This window comes from Ostrea edulis, chromosome 3 (assembly GCF_947568905.1).
Source record: "Ostrea edulis chromosome 3, xbOstEdul1.1, whole genome shotgun sequence".
Lineage (NCBI taxonomy): Eukaryota > Metazoa > Mollusca > Bivalvia > Ostreida > Ostreidae > Ostrea > Ostrea edulis.
In genome coordinates, this window is record NC_079166.1 from 25,274,075 (window position 1) to 25,291,043 (window position 16,969).

At 33.8% G+C, this 16,969-nt stretch overlaps 1 protein-coding gene across 1 annotated transcript in view; it reads right to left on the bottom strand.

Moving 5' to 3' along the window:
- Positions 1 to 16,969, bottom strand: part of LOC125676605 (E3 ubiquitin-protein ligase rnf213-alpha-like) — an 85,559-nt gene that overhangs the window by 33,374 nt on the left and 35,216 nt on the right. Inside the window, exons 34-56 of the mRNA XM_056157676.1 lie at positions 16,730 to 16,911; positions 16,162 to 16,359; positions 15,786 to 15,908; positions 14,501 to 14,621; positions 14,018 to 14,259; positions 13,827 to 13,909; positions 13,232 to 13,365; positions 12,729 to 12,824; positions 12,061 to 12,240; positions 11,803 to 11,969; positions 11,483 to 11,705; positions 11,115 to 11,285; positions 10,342 to 10,404; positions 8,889 to 8,998; positions 8,619 to 8,795; positions 8,140 to 8,296; positions 7,968 to 8,038; positions 5,150 to 5,282; positions 4,709 to 4,816; positions 4,494 to 4,579; positions 4,174 to 4,353; positions 3,497 to 3,608; positions 1,815 to 2,012 (exon numbers count right to left, since the gene is read on the bottom strand). Of these exons, the coding sequence (XP_056013651.1) occupies positions 1,815 to 2,012; positions 3,497 to 3,608; positions 4,174 to 4,353; positions 4,494 to 4,579; positions 4,709 to 4,816; positions 5,150 to 5,282; positions 7,968 to 8,038; positions 8,140 to 8,296; positions 8,619 to 8,795; positions 8,889 to 8,998; positions 10,342 to 10,404; positions 11,115 to 11,285; positions 11,483 to 11,705; positions 11,803 to 11,969; positions 12,061 to 12,240; positions 12,729 to 12,824; positions 13,232 to 13,365; positions 13,827 to 13,909; positions 14,018 to 14,259; positions 14,501 to 14,621; positions 15,786 to 15,908; positions 16,162 to 16,359; positions 16,730 to 16,911 (3,315 nt within the window). The remainder of the gene's footprint in view (positions 1 to 1,814; positions 2,013 to 3,496; positions 3,609 to 4,173; positions 4,354 to 4,493; positions 4,580 to 4,708; positions 4,817 to 5,149; positions 5,283 to 7,967; positions 8,039 to 8,139; positions 8,297 to 8,618; positions 8,796 to 8,888; positions 8,999 to 10,341; positions 10,405 to 11,114; positions 11,286 to 11,482; positions 11,706 to 11,802; positions 11,970 to 12,060; positions 12,241 to 12,728; positions 12,825 to 13,231; positions 13,366 to 13,826; positions 13,910 to 14,017; positions 14,260 to 14,500; positions 14,622 to 15,785; positions 15,909 to 16,161; positions 16,360 to 16,729; positions 16,912 to 16,969) is intronic.

The window sequence follows — 16,969 nt, forward strand, 5'->3', positions numbered from 1 at the left end:
AACTGACAAAGTTTGATGACTGTAGGTCAAATAGTATCTGAAATATATAAATATAGCCGTCAAATTCCAAAAGTAGGTCAAGGTGACCTATTTTTTTCGTCAACACCCTTCAAACATGCAAGACCCAACAACTGACAAAGTTTGATGACTGTAGGTCAAATAGTATCTGAATTATATAAATATAGCCGTCCAATTCCAAAAGTAGGTCAAGGTGACCTACTTTTTGTCAACACCCTTTGAACATGCAAGACGCATCAACTGACAAAGTTTGATGACTGTAGGTCAAATAGTATCTGAAATATATAAATATAGGTGTCCAATTCCAAAAGTAGGTCATGTTGACCTACTTTTTGGTCGAAACCCTTCGAACATGCAAGACCCATCAACTGACAAAGTTTGATGACTGTAGGTCAAATCATATTTGATATATATAAATATAGCCGTCAAATTCCAAAAGTAGGTCAAGGTGACCTACTTTTTGGTCGACACACTCCGTTGACTCAAAATGCATCAACTGTCAAAGTTTGATGATTGTAGGTCAATTAGTGACTGAAATATATAAATATAACTGTCAAATTGCAAAAGTAGGTCACAGTGACCTACTTTTTGGTCAATACACTCTGAAGACTCAAGATGCATCAACTGACAAAGTTTGATGATTGTAGGTCAAATAGTGTCTGAAATATAGTAATTTAGCTGTCAAATACCAAAAGTAGGTCACGGTGACCTACTTTTTGGTCGACACAAACCGAAGACTGAAGACGCATCAACTGACAAAGTTTGAAGATCCTAGGTTTTACAGAGCCCAAAATATGCATCTAAAATTGAAAATGTGAAATTTGAATATCTGCAAAATTCAAAAAGTAGGTCACTGTGACCTACTTTTTTAATAAATATGTTTCAAGGCCTCAAGATGCATCAACTTACAAGATTTGATGATTCTAAACCTCTCGGTATTTGAAATAACAACTTAAAATATATCTATAAATGATAAGCCATAAAATTCAGAAAGTAGGTCACGGTGACCTATTTTTTAGTTGACGCATTTCAAGGTCCCATGATCCACCAACTGACAAGTTTTGATGATCATAGGCTTCAAAGTGTCCAAGATATGCATCAAAATTAATTTTAAAATAAATACCTGCAAAATTCAAAAAGTAGGTCACCGTGACCTACTTTTGAGACAACTTGACACAAGGTCCTGAGATGCATCAACTGTCAAAATTTGATGATCCTAGTCCTTATAATGACTAAAATATCTAAGATTTAAGGAATTTAAAAAAATTTTAAATTTAGGTCAACTTTGAAGTGACCTTGAGACCACGCCCTTTGCCCCAGGGTAATGCCTTGAACAATTTTTAATCTACAACATATCCTCATCCTTATGTGTAAGTTTGGTGATAATCTGCCCTGTGGTTCTTGAGAAGAAGATTTTTTAGCAACCACTATTTTTTTTTGTATTTTCCTGATTATCTCCCCTTGTTAAAGGGTCACCTCCCTCTATTTAGTATGTATGAAAGCCCTTGGGCCAATGATACCCTGTAACAAATTTGAAAAAAATTGGCCAAGGGGTTCTTGAGTTATAGCCCTTTTTCTAAAAAGTTTACGCACACCGCACAAATGGCCATAGCATTAGCTCTTTGAGCCTTTGGCTCAGAAGAGCTAATAAAATGAATGGCAACAAACTTTATATCTGTATTCTCCTAAATAGACTCATGCAAGAAACACAAATACAAAAACATCATGTTTTATGTCTGAATATTTTTCACATTGCATAATGTTCATGTTTTAGTACAATACTTAATATCAATCACCTGAACATAATGTCCTTTAAAAGTTTCTTCATCTATACGGTGTTTCAAAAATTTGCACAGGCTATCATGACATTGCTTCTCAAAGTAAACCTGAATGTACTCCTCCTCAGACACGTTAAGAGTGGTGGAATGGAGTCGTAGTACTGCATCTGGTGTGCAGCTCCACAGCAACAAATGTTTGGCTGTTTGAAGCACTTCCTGTCATTTGAAAGATTGATCCTTAAATTGTCTGTTTAATATTTAGTGTAATCAATTCACAACAGTAAAATTTTCACATTGCAGATTTATGATCCATGCACTAATAGTTAATGTCATTCAGCTCTAAATAAATATCAGGACTTTGTTACAACGCACTTTGGATTTTTTTCAAAGTGCGTGACTTTGGTCCCAAATTTAACGCACTTTAAAAACAAATCTCAAAGTACGTTGCCACAGGGCTTATTACAGTTCAAGGAAAGTCAGTTTTGAGAGAGTTATGCCTCCTCGTTAAAAACAGACTATTTGGTGACCTACAGTTTTTTTTCTTTACAGATTATGATAAACATTTGTTTTATGCCCTCGTTTCACCAAAGATTTTCTGCTGAAATTATTTTGTTTTATGAAAGATATTTCATATGCCAAAATATCTTATTTTCCATATGCGGTGATGTTGAATTAATGAAAGCAATATTAACTTTAAATCTGAACAATTAAATCCTTGTAAAAATGTGCTATTATGATAGTTTTGTATGTAACTTTAACATAATCGTTGATAAAATTAAAACTAAGTTTAAGATTTTATCAAAATAAAGATTTCGGTTCTATTGAATATATAATATCATACGAAATCAATTTTAGTACGGGAAGACAATAATGTAAATTTGCTTCATTCAGAGCCTCTGAATATATTTTTAAACACAAATATTGATAACAAAAGTTTATATATGTTATTTTTCCCTGTCATTGAAATACTAAATCACTATTTAACAACAAAACTTTTCGACAATAAAATGACAGCTAATATTTCTTTTCAAATACGTATATACCCCCAGATTATTTTTTTTATGTTGGTGCCAACCAGGGTTTTAAATATACATGTATCAACTTTTCCTTTGATTAAAAAGTGTTTGGGCTAATCAAATATCAGATACCTTAACTCAATTCAATACGATTTTAAATGTTTCTAATGAAAGGCGAAAATAACGAACAGTGAATGACATGGAAATCATCTTATTTGTCAATAAAATATGTTATGGTGCCATTCCCCAATAGAGGACATACTATCAGGATGAGGTGCCCCCAAACTACTGTAGATTCCTTATTTTACGCGAGTACTTATTATCGCGAAATGGCTCACAGACGTCAAATCGCGAGAAAATAAATTCGCGAGTGCTCTGTTGATCAAGTGTTTTTGCATGTATTTAAGCAATATAAAAATAAAAGCGAGAAATATTTTTTCGCGAGTGATGTTTCTCGCGAAATTACGCAATAATAAATTCCTCGCGTATATTTAGGAATTTACAGTATTCATCTTTCAATAACATGGTTAAAAAACTAAATCTGTTTCTGAATCATTTTTTTTTACCTTAGAATATCAATAACACTGTCCATTATGAACGACAATTACCGAACTCTTTACTGAAATTTAAATTTCCCCATATCGTGTTTTTTCTATCATGATTACGAGAATATAACTTTCCTACCTCAAGGAACGAATCATCTTCGTTTTCATGCTTTTTAGCACAAATCTCCCATGATTTCAGAATGACGCCTGGGCACGTGTCTTGGTTGTATCCAATAAAAACCTGCTCTGAACTATAGCATTTTCAAAAATAAAAAAGCATTAAAAATATTAAGTTACTACTTTATGTGCTTATAGTTTTGGTGCACTAAAATGATTCATGTCAAATGAAGAAACGTATGCGCTGCAAAGTATGTGACCCACAATAACTTTCCCGTGGGGATCAGGGTTAAAATAGGTCCCCAGAACCTCTTGTTTGTCATAAGAGCTGACTAAATGGGGCGGTCCTTCGGATGAGACCGCAAAAACCGAGGTCCCGTGTCATAGCAGGTGTGGCACGATGAAGATTCCTCCCTGCTCAAAGGCCATAAGCGCAGAGCATAGACCTAAATTTTGCAGCCCTTCACTGGCAGTGGTGACGTTTCCATGTGAGTAAAAGATTTTCAAGGGGGACGTTAAACAATATACAACCATCCAACCCACAATAAGTAGGTGAAACTGGGGACCTAGGTAGCAGGATCAATAACCACCGGTCTACCATTAAAACCTTTTACGACAAGCAAGGTGCCGAATCCTTATTCTAACTGGGACTAACTGTTTTACATGAAAACTATATCAAACAATCAATACTTGAATTACCTAATGCAGTCCCCTGAATATGACGAGAAATCCTTCACCCATATACTTAGTTCTCTTGAAAGTTGCAATTGAGGTTTTGTTAAAAGTCCTTCCATGGTGAGGAAATGTTTTTCTAGGCGATTGATGAGCGGGATTGGGAACTCTTTGTATACAACTCTTTTCTCTGCCACGACTATCAATCTACAATATATATTATACATTGGAATATAACTCAGTGACATCATCTATTATCTTGCTGATGAGGTTTAAAGAATGTATCAAGCATTCCTGAATGTATCCAAATTTATGTTGATATTTACAACATTCTATATCTATTTTACCTAAAGCTTTTATCCACCTTGCACTTTACTCTGTGAGTTCCAAGTCCCAAGTCAATAAATCTGTCAGGGCCACTTTCCATATAGTACTATATAATACATAATCAGAACTGAGTCTATCTAATGTATTTTTGAAATACGGTTTGAAACGCAAATAAATTAAAGACTAGTTAAAGGATAATCGTAAGCATTTTTTTCATGTGTTTTTAAGAAAATACCTGATTCAGTGCATCATACAAGCTTTCATACAGGTTCTCCAAATTCAACAAAACAACAGTCTTTCCAGTTTCCATGAAGACTTTAATCCTATTGATGTTGCGACAAATCTAAAATTGAAAGTTTTTAAATCCCGATCGAACTCAATAAAATTTAATCCCGTGAGGATCCGGGTTAGAATAGGTCCTCAGAACTCCTTGCTTGGCGACTAAATAGGGCGGTCATTCGGATGAGACCGCGTGTCACAGCAGGTGTGGCACGATAAAGATCCCTCCTTGTTCAAAAGCCGTAAGCACTGAGATTAGGCCTACATTTTGCAGCCCTTCAACGGCAATGGTGACGTCTCCATATCAGTGAAATATTCTCGAGTGGGACATTAAACAATATGCAAATAACCAACCATAAAATGTATGTTTTCTTTAAACATGTGAAGGAACAAATACCTCGATGTATTCTTGGTCCTTTGGAAAGCTGGAGCCAAACAGCACATGGGTGTTTTCATTGTTTGTCATTAACTGCTGAAGTAAGGCCAACGCACTGTAATTCTCCGTGAGTAAAAGAATATATCTAGCCTCCCTAAATAGAAAGATTTATTCTAAACAGCACTGTGAAAAGGTTGATATGAAGATAGCTCAAATTTATTTTTAAACATGGAATTTTCTTAAGAAATACAATGTACCATCCTCCTAAGAGCAGTATATTATTAGTATCCATAATGATGTATAGCTGGAGTTCTGTAGCTTTCCAAAACTGATAGCTTTACAGTCTACTCTGGATATAATGAAATTCAGGGGACCGACTTAAATTGTTCATTATATCCAAAGTTCAATATAACCAATGCTGAACTACACAAATATTGCTACTGGCGGATTTATTTTAACTTCAAGATAACAGATATTTCAATATAACCGACATTAATATAAGTGGAGTGGACTGTACTATAGTTAGGCCAAATGACAAATATGTGTGGTTCCGGTAACCCGACCGTCCCTAGTTTTAACCCCCGACCCTAAACTTTTTTTTTTACTATTTTCAAAATCAATTACCGTATTTTGCCGAACATAATGAACACTTTTTTCCAAGATTTTATTTTATGAGAAGGGGGCGCATAATACATACCACTATACATATAAGTTTTGACCCATTTTCGTTTAGGTGAAGCTTGACTGTAAGTTTATCTATAGCCAATATATAGATACCGCTAAAATGCTAAGCTGTAAACACTTACTACAGACCACCCAACATTAGACAGAAAGTGACTTAGAACTAAAGAGTGCTTACATAAACAATAGTGCAAATTTCAGGTTGTTCGAATATACCGAACCATCACCCTCCTTATTCTTAAAACTGTTGGATAGATTAAAAAACTTGGAAGGGCTTGGTATTCTGGTTGAAATATCATTTCTTACTCTCATGTTCAAAAACATAATTTTGGCAAATGCACCAATTTATTTTCTGTTCTTATTTATCTATTATATATATATATACATGTATATATATATATATATATATATATATATATATATATATATATATATGAATTTTAAATAACCAACAGTGTCGTGGCCTTTTCAGTGCTTATATATATATATATATAAATATAAATTAGAACGCCGAAAATAACTCAATAACTCAACAAATCTATAATGTGTAACTAAGCAATAATATCATAGTTATATTTTGGATTACACACACACACACACACACACACACACACACACACACACACACACACACACACACACACACGCACGCACACACACACACACACACATATATATATATATATATATATATATATATATATATATATATATATATAAGAATTGTCAAAACTAGGGTGATCCCTACCATTTTGATAGGTATATACATGTATATCACACCACATATATGAATGGTACATGCAAATGAGTGAAAATAAAAGAAAATTGTGTCGTTAAAAAAATCAATTTAAAGAAATAAAATAAAATACCTACCTACCTACCTACCTACCCTATTTTTCAAGGAAGTATTACCAGAACAAAACATTATTTTATTTGGCCTTAGTGTCTGACATGTCATATGACATCAATACTATAGACAGTGTGTGACAATGTCATGTTATGTTACACCATAGCTGTAGATCTTAAGCTCTCTGGGAAAATATAGACAGACCACACAGCTACAGATCCCTCCCTTTTAAAAACCTTCGATTAACGACTTACTAGAATCTGATCACGGTTGGGGCCTTATACCGCTGAATTCCTGTATTATTGTATAAAAATTCCTTTCACATTCCCCCACTATACTTGTGTCCAAACATACATTTATATACCCATTAAAGCTCCATACAAACCGAAAACTCAGTTTTAAATGATTTGTTGACGTAGCCACACGTTGCATAGCCAGTCAATTTGAACCCCGTTGCTGTTCAAATCTATTCTTGATATCTGACACCGGTACAATGTACGTATTTGGTCTTCATTTATCATAAACACGAATACTTATTAATATAAATGAAAACCTTATAATATTTCTAGAGTATTGGAAATGTTACAAAAGTCTAGTATATTCCCTAACACCCCATTTCAACAGTGAAGTGTACGACAGAGACCAGACTAATGAAAATCGTGAATTTAGTTCAATATTTAAACTTACTTAAAACAGTATAATTACATTCTATGTGTAATCTGCTTAATTTCTACTGAAATCTATTGCTTATTGTTTGCAAATATGAAGACATATTTCGCTTTAATCTAGTTAGATCCGATTTTAAGTGCCGTCTGTCCGTGTGTGAATATGTACATTCCATGAACCCCGCAACTTATTTCGTGGCATTGTTGAACTTGTTGGGGGAAATGTAGCTCTCTGGTGTGTCCAGATATTTTTTCTAGACCTGCAGCTAGTGTCAGTAATAATATAAACAGTTTCTGACATGCTAAAGTTAATGTCTGAAATATCATGCATCATACAATATTACAGAAGGTTTCTCACATGTCATGTGACACTTATATTATAGACAGTGTCTGACATGTCATGTGACATCTATATTATAGATATTGTCTGACATGTCATGTGACACTTATACTAATGCCAGTGCCTGCTATGTCATGTGACATCCATACTATAGACAGAATCTGATATGTCATGTGACATCTATATTATACAGTGTTTGATACATGCATATCATGTGACATCTATACTACATAGTGCTTGTCATGTCATGTGACACATCCGCTATTATCACGTGCCCGACACAGATGGTTGATTAAATGACCATACCTGTCTTCATGTCCACGTTCTATACATTCACGTACCAATGCCACGTCATCAGCATGTTCGTCGTCCTGATTCTAACAGATTATTGGATATATATGCACACAATCAAAAAAGACAAAAATATAAACGTCAAAGAAGCTACTTGTTGAGGGCAACTTGCTGCATGCAAATATACCTGATAATTTTGAAGTTCCGGCATACACTCCGCAAACTCCTGCACTGGACTGAGGCCTTGTAATCCACCAAAATTTCTTCTTATAGCATAAGCAATTTCCAATGGTTTTGGAATTTCCATGGTTTGTGACACGGTGGTAAACAACATTTTTACCAAGCTGTGTTTCAATTTTTGAAAATGATTACATCATTAAAATTCATAAATTAACATACATGTATGATATTATACCAACAGCAATAAAAAAAAAAACTTATGTAGTTTTCCTTTCTCATAGTTATTATATTAACCTCAGTTTTATTATTATTTTATGTCCTCTTCTATGTATTTATTGTTCTTTGTTTTTATTGTATTACATGTAATGCGCTTTAGGGTAATTGTCTTTATCAGATAAAGCACTACATAAATGTATAATAATAATAACAATATACACTGTACTGATTTTCCATGTTTATCATTTGACGAATATTATTACACCGTACCTATAAAAGTCGCGTAGTCCAAAGAACTCCCTTGCTTTCAAATGCTCTCTGGAAGTTGTGCCAAACAATTCACTCGTAGTTATAGTTTTTTCAAAGACTTGCAGATAACCATTTGCTAGTTTCGGAATGATGTCATCCAACAACATACATACGTTCGTATTGCTTGAACAAATTCCTCTGTTGTTAAAAAAATGATTGTTTCATTGAATTTCAATTTTCCATTATCTAGAAATTTATTCATTTTACATAAGCAATACACTTTACAATCACCTTGCACTTTCGATGAGTTCGTCTTCGTCTGGAACTTCTCTTTGCACTAAAATGCCTCTATTCATTTTGGCTGGATCAAGAGACCAGTTTGAAATTCCAATGAAGGCCACCTGTAGTAAATGAATGGTTGAGTTTGTACATACTCAATATCAAACAAATTCTGCATTAGTTATAACTTACACAGGCAAAATTAATTAGCTATGATGTATCTTAGAACTGTACAGTTTTATATCTTGTAGAAATATCACAACCAGTACATGATATATATTTCATGTACCTAAACTATAGAGATGAAACATGCATATCACGAGGCCTGATTTTGTCCCTGTGTATTTCTTGTGTAACAAAACTTTGATAATATGTGAAATCAACCAAATCTTCGCCCATTTCTTGTAAATTCATATCAGAGATGAAGCACTTTACACATATTGTCTGCTGTCATTTGTTTATATTTCAATGCCTACATGTATGACATTTCATCTCAAAACCACTAATGAAGTTTGTGAATGTACAGGCCTGGCTGAATACAGTAATGTGACGACCTTTTGCTAAGTATAGCATACACACTTTACCCAGCATATCATGTATTAATTGTTTGCAATGCAGATTTCAACGTTTAACTATATTAGCAAGGAGACAAACTCCAGAAATTGAAAACAAACATCAAAATATTTTCCAATTTGTATGCAAGTTTAAAAACACAATGCATTGATGCTTCATCATAATGCTGAAAATGAGCAATATTTAAGAAAAATTATTGCTAGTTTAAAATTCAAAGAACAATCTTTAGATAATACATGGACATTTTATCTTTAGATAATACATGGACATTTTGGTTGGTTGGTTGTATGTTACTTCGTTACTAGCTTGAAATACGGATGTATATTTAATTGCTGTTATAAAATTTAGAAATTCATTTCAAAATTAAGGATTATCTCCCTCACACATAGCTCTTATCCTTAGACGAATTTGACTCCACTTTTTTTTTTGCACACTGTTTTCCCCTAAAATATGGCTCTAAAACTTCATTGTTATTTCGGATTTCAAACATTTCGGTTGAGCATCACTGAAGAGACATTATTTGTCGAAATGCGCATCTGGTGCATCAAAATTGGTACTGTATAAGTTTTACATTCAACACCCCACTCGAGAATTTTTCACTGATATAGAGATGTCAACATTGCTGGTGATGCTTTACAAAATTTAGGCCTATGCTCGGCGCTTATGACCATTGAGCAGGGAGGGATCTTTATCGTGCCACACCTGCTGTGACACTATACCTCAGTTTTTGCGGTCTCATCCGAAGAACTGTCCCATTTAGTCACCTCTTACGACAAGCAAGGGGTACTGAGGTCCTATTCTAACCCGGATCCCCACGGACATGAACATTTTTACACTGGCATTTTTCACTATTGATGTTATGAACATGAGCCTACACAAATAACATGAATACCTTTTTATGTTCTTGGAATTCCTCATCATCTGGGCATCCATCCTCAAGAAGCGGATGTAGTGCCTATGAAAACACATTAAGTTGTAGATCATCAAATCAGCCTAACAAGACTAGATGTTTTAGTTCATACCAGTGCAGCAGCAGTATACAATAATGCTTTATATCCAGTCCACCTCAATTTGTATCCGCACTTATCTCATTATGCTTTGAAAGTAGATATGAAACTTTCCTCCTGATTTTCTAAGGTCAAATATAAACCAAGTTTGACTCTATTTTCTGTTCGCCTACTTTGATAATAGTAATCCACTTTTACATGAAATAATTTTCAGAATTGTTTCCATATACCTAAAAAGTTAATTGCATGCACTTTTTTTTATTATTAGGGATAATATACAAACCAAGTTCCATGTTTAGAAAACAATTTTCCTTAATTTCTATTTCCTTTTTCAATAATTAGGGGACAGTTGCATGAAAGGTAAAGATAACAAACATTGATCAATTTCATAATTTCTTTCAGGAATACAAAATAGAGAGTTAGGAAAACATCAACCCTTGGATAAACCAGAGGTGGGATTAGATGCATAGGAGGAGTAAGCATTACCTGTCAACAACTGACATGCCTTTTGGTTTAGCAATGCTTCTAGAGTTTAAATCGGCTATGAAATATAGATTCTACCCTGACAAAAATGCGTAAGCAATATTTCACAATTACAAGAATATGATTAATTCAGGTTTAATAATAAAACATCAAACTCTGCAGTCCAATGACTTACTTTCAGAGGCATTCTTGGAGAGTCCTCTGCCAATCCAACCTCATCCAGAACAACCACAGAAACAAATCTGTCCAAGTCCTTGCTTTCTTGAAGCTTGCTCGCTTGCCGAAACGTCTTCAGAATTCCCTCAGCAGTAGCCAAAGGACTACATTGGAAGGATATAATTTGAACCTTGAAATAATAATTTTCAAATATTGTTGAAAATGGACCGTTATGTTTATACAAAGCCAGTGAGAAATATATTTACCAAAATGAATTAAAGTCAACAAAATATTTGCACATATTAGTCAGAGTATGTGAAATGGAGTCCGATGTGAATATGCAAATTATGCAACACAAACAGAAGTCAATCAATTGGAGTTAGTTACCTGCTTGTAGTTTTTGAATAATTGAGAATGAGACTCTCTTCCCTGCATATTTTGATCGAGAATCGCCTTTGATAAAGACTTTGAACTTCCTGGTTTTCCAACAAGAAAGAGGGGTATACGAAGTTCAACACACACAACCATCATGAAAAAGTTCTCCCGTAATGCCAGATTTTTCGCAATGTTAGCATTCAAATTTACATTTGCAAGGAATATCTTTTGACATCTATAGGAGAAAATGAAATGCTCAATTATTTTACAATCATTCATTTCACTTTACCAAGAAATCAACAAAATAAGGAATTGTTAAAACTATACTGTACTTTTCAATCTCTCGTTTGATTTGTCTAGATCCACCCTGCAGGCCCAGTGGATGTGTGAAATATCTGGAAATGTGCCGTCTGTATTTCTCTCGATTCTTCAGAGAGGAATGATAACAAACTCCTAGAGCAAGTATCAACGCTCGTGTGATCCTGTCCTGGTCCTTTGTCTTTTAATTAAAAAGAAATTAGTAAAAATACAATAAGATATCTAAATCATTTGCACCAGTACAATTATTTTACACTTATCAAAATAACTACCTTCACCATGTTTTCACGTTGTACATTAAAATCTTCATCTTCGGATAAATCAGATTCAGATTCATAAAAGTCCTCGAAAATGTTGTCCATCTCGTCAATGATTGCCGTTTGGTTATAAAACCAGCCAAACACTTTCAGAGTTCTTTCGACGTCCCTTAAACTCACAAAACTGCATTCATCCTACACAAAACATTGTAAACAGTAGCAGATAAAAAAAACCATACCCTTGTGTCTATCACGAAGATCTGTAACTTTATGTTACTTCAAAATACCGAGTGAAAATGATTCATCAAAGGACATTGCATATATCAATATATTTTCTCCATTGTCTTGGCTGACAGTAATTAGACAATACACGGGGAAAGTTTGGTCAAATTTGAAACTGGGTGAAATCATTTTCCAATGAATATGTACAAAATTAACCCTGGGTGATACTTTTCATGTATAACATGTATACGGTATGAATACGTTGAGATGGCAATGAAATATACGTAAATCACAGACATTTTCACTAAATTCGAATAGAATTCCAAATTTTACTATAGGTAGGTGGGTGAAGTCTTTGGTGCAGATGAGATAAGTTATATGCTATTCAGAGTTTTTATTTACAAACTGTCCAAGAATGTATCTTAATATAAAGAACAAGACAATACTAAGAAGATAATTACTTGCAAATCCCGCATGTAGTCTTGTGACGCTGTTAAGATGTTTGCAAGGACTTGCTTGGTCTGCACGTTTGCTCTGGGTATTGTACCGTTTCTCATCTACATAAAAAATAACATTACTTCAGCATACAGAAATTATCAAAAAGAAAGCCATGTAAGCAATCAGTAAATGTATAAAAAAAATTCTATGAAATCCCGTAGTGGCCTTTAATCTTTTTACCCCAAAATCAGCAAGGTTCTTCCAATTCTGGATGAAAAAGTCACATGTGAAGTAACAAATCAATTGAATAAAAATGTGGCCTGTAAAGTGTTTACAATCTCAGTGTTTAATATATACACACACTTGCTCAACCACACACGAACGGTCCCTAACTATATTCTCTCTAACGATGAATTGAGAGGGGATAATAATCTATATCATTTTATGTGCATTTCATCCATTGAAAACAGTTATCCAAACTAATGGTAAAGCAGTCATAAAGCATACTTATGAAAGCTTCACTTACGTATCGTGTCAACATTTGCAAAATGTAAAGTTTTTCTACAGCAGAATCTAGCTGTCCGAAGTCCCACACTAGTGGAATCATGCTTTGGGGAAGAGGTTGGACTCTGTACACGAGGTGTCGCATTGGTATTCGACCTTGTTAAAAAAAATGAACATTTTGCAACTATAACCATACAGCATAGTGATGTATAAAATGTATGCTAAAATATTCTTGGCGATGTGAAAAACCCCACCAGCAGTTTAAAGCTATTGTACAAGTGTAATTGTTTCATATATTGTGAACCATATGTTTATTAAAGTGACAATGAATTATCTAAAATGGAATACACATCTATATTTTATTAAATCTTAAAATCACACCGGTATCAATAGAACCAGATGATGTATGGTAATAGGTGGCAACTTGAAAGTAAAACCCTAAATGGACAGTCAATTCATATAGTATGTATTTGTCTTTCTTATTGTAAATGGATTATAAAATTATTATTTTTTTTTAAAAATCATTCATTTTATAGATAGTTTAATTCAACAAAATGAATTGTATTGGGCAACAGATTACCCTCATTAAAACTCTCTCCATTTTTATCATTCATTACCGAGTCTATCAGCTGTGTCGTCTGTGCTGACGTGATAACCCAAACCAGCTTTCTCCAGTCTAGCAATGATATCATCGGGATGTCTGAAATATCAAATATCACACCGTATCACAATCAGTGAAATCAATGATACAACTGAACCATCAAATGGTTAGAAGTAAAATCACTGAAAGAAATCTACTCATTCTTACTTTCGGTAAGGATTGCAGGCAGCGACAAGTTTAAGATTTTGATTAAGATTAATAGGTCTGCCATCAACTGTCCCATCACACATTATCTCTTTAATGCAGCCAATGGCCTCTGTGGTGTTTGCTTCATCAAAGAACAAGACTGTAATGATGTGATTTCCATACTCATTGCAATTCTTCGTTGCGGTTTCCTCGGCTTTCTTAACTTTTGAAATAATGTGCTTTTTCGTAGTACCACCATGGACCTATCAAATTTGAATTAATCGAATTGATTACGTCATTGAAAGATGAAAGTTGGCTAAAAATGTAACATAAAAAACTGCAAAATAATATTCATTTATGATTATAACAGTCAGAAATATATCAATTCATTACATAGCTAAGCACCATAATGTACAGCGTAGAAATCAATAAGTAAAAACAAAAATGAGGTAAAAAGTTTTTGTGAATGTGGTCTATTTTTATTAAGAAATATAACCTTCATACCTTGATAACAACCATGTTATTAATCACCACTCCTGGAGGACATTGTAAAGCACACAGGAACTTTATTAAGCGTGTTTTACCGCATCCCGTTTCTCCCATTACAATGACGGGTATGTTGCATCTAAGGACATCAAGCATGATTTCGTAAAAAGAGGGATTAAGTAAATGGCCATACACCAAATATACAGAACATTTAGTAAAAAAAGCTGTATAAAACTGATTATTCAATTAAACAAACTTATATAACTTTCAACTAAAGATGAAAGGTGAAGATAACTTAATATGTTGAATCTCAATCACATGTATACTTCACCAAGATAATGCTATTCGAAAATGTACCATTGGAATTCACAAAAAAAAACCAACTCTAAGATATCTTATGAAAAATGTGAAACTCTAATCACTTTTGTATCAATTAAACAATCAATACTCTAGTATATCACGAGAGTCCTGTTGCCACCTCCCCTGACCACAACAGTTATATATAAAATGAACGTTAAACTTTGAACCCTTTCTTGGATAAACAGATCTGACACCACACTATATAAGCATGACTGTATATGAATTGGACAATCTATATCCCAGTGTTTTAAGAAGAAAGAAAAAACATTTAAAAAATTCAAATGTATCACCAATGTTAAAATTTCATCCGCTATTAGGTATGTGCACAATTGAAACTGCACTAAATGAATGTGCTTGCAATCTGAATAATTGTGATTCTTGAGATCAAGAATTCCAAATATTCCTCATATGTAACCAAACTTTTAATACCTATATTGGCCCTTGTCCTTCCTCCAGTCTTATGATATGTAAAACATACCTCAAACTACAGTACATGCTTGCATACTAATTTGACAATCTGAATCAATGTAAGTCTTGAGAAGATTTTCACAGATGTTCTCAATGTATAAATTTTGACATTCCTATTGTGAGCTCGTCCTAGCACCGGTGGCCACGATATGTACAAAATTAAATTCTCATAACACATTTAATAATCCACACCAATTTCGGTTTTCCTCCTTTCTTGGTCCTTGAGAACATGATAATTTATAACTCCTCAACCCATTTTCGTTGTTTTTCAATTATCTCAAAATGGACTAAATAATAATTCAATTCACTTGAATAATGTTGAAATCATTTTACCCAAAAACTACTTGTGGCAAAGATTCTCGAGAGGGACGTTATACAATACGCAATACACAATCAATCAAAGTCATTCCCTTTTAAAATCACTCAGGCGACCTAAAATGCTAACGTTAACACTACAATTATTAAATGAATTAACCTGAATCGCATGTAAATTGCCATCATCTTCTTCACATTGTCAGTTGTCAGTTCATACGTTTCATCTGGATCGTGAGGAAACTCATTCCCGATCACGCGACAGAGTCTTTCAATCTTTTCAAACCTTATAGTATATAAAAATTAAAATGTATTTTATGAGAACATTGGGTGAATCAAAATTCGAGCATTTGCTGCTTGGACATACTGTGTCAAAATTACATAAGAAATACAAATGCTTAATGATACAGCAATTACTTTTTTATTATTAAAAAATAAATCAGTCTTCGATAATATAAAATCGATGAAACGAAATACTTGTATTAAAATTTTACGATACAGATTGGAAACAATGAATATCTATTAAGAGCCCCCTTTACCTATTCAAGTCATCAAAGTTTTCTTGAATTGGAACACGGTTATGCAGCAGGGCACCCCGAAGATTTGGCGCCATTATGTTTCTCTCTAGAATTCTACCGGTCTGAGTATCGACCAAATTTTGGTGCAACTTGCTGATGTTAAATCCTATGAAGGTCATCGTGTGGTGATCAGGGTTGAAAAACAAATACGGGTGTGCACTGAAACAAAACAAACATGACATGAAAAGGTGAATGTAACGAACAGTCATCAATCTCATAAATCCTATAACGAATACAGAATTAAACGTTGGGCAAACACGGACCCATGGATATACCAGAGGTGGGATCAGGTGCCTAGGAGGAGTAAGCATCCCCTGTTGAATGGTCTCACCCGCCGTGAGCCCTATAAGTTATTTGTAAGTAACCTGCATCGATTTAAGAACTGACCACACGCAGCACAAGGTCTTGTATATCATTTTTTTTTTGTAACTCATTTCTGTCATACAGCCATGTAAATCATTTTCACATATTATTACTATTTAATAATTAAATCAACAAAATATATTCTTTTGTTTTACAATGATCTTACCTTGATTCCCATCGACGTCTCATCTGAAACTGGGATAGGTCAATGATGTCTTCGATGTCTTCGTCATTCTCATTATTTTCGTCGCTTTCATCGTCCCTTTCCAAATGACCTGGATAAATGTATGGATCAAATTGTTCATCATGGCTGTGATCCTTCATCATTAGTGATCTTGTTGAAAAATCCTGAAAATTAAAAAAAAATATATTGTTGTTTTAATTTCCTCACTTTTAAAAAATATGA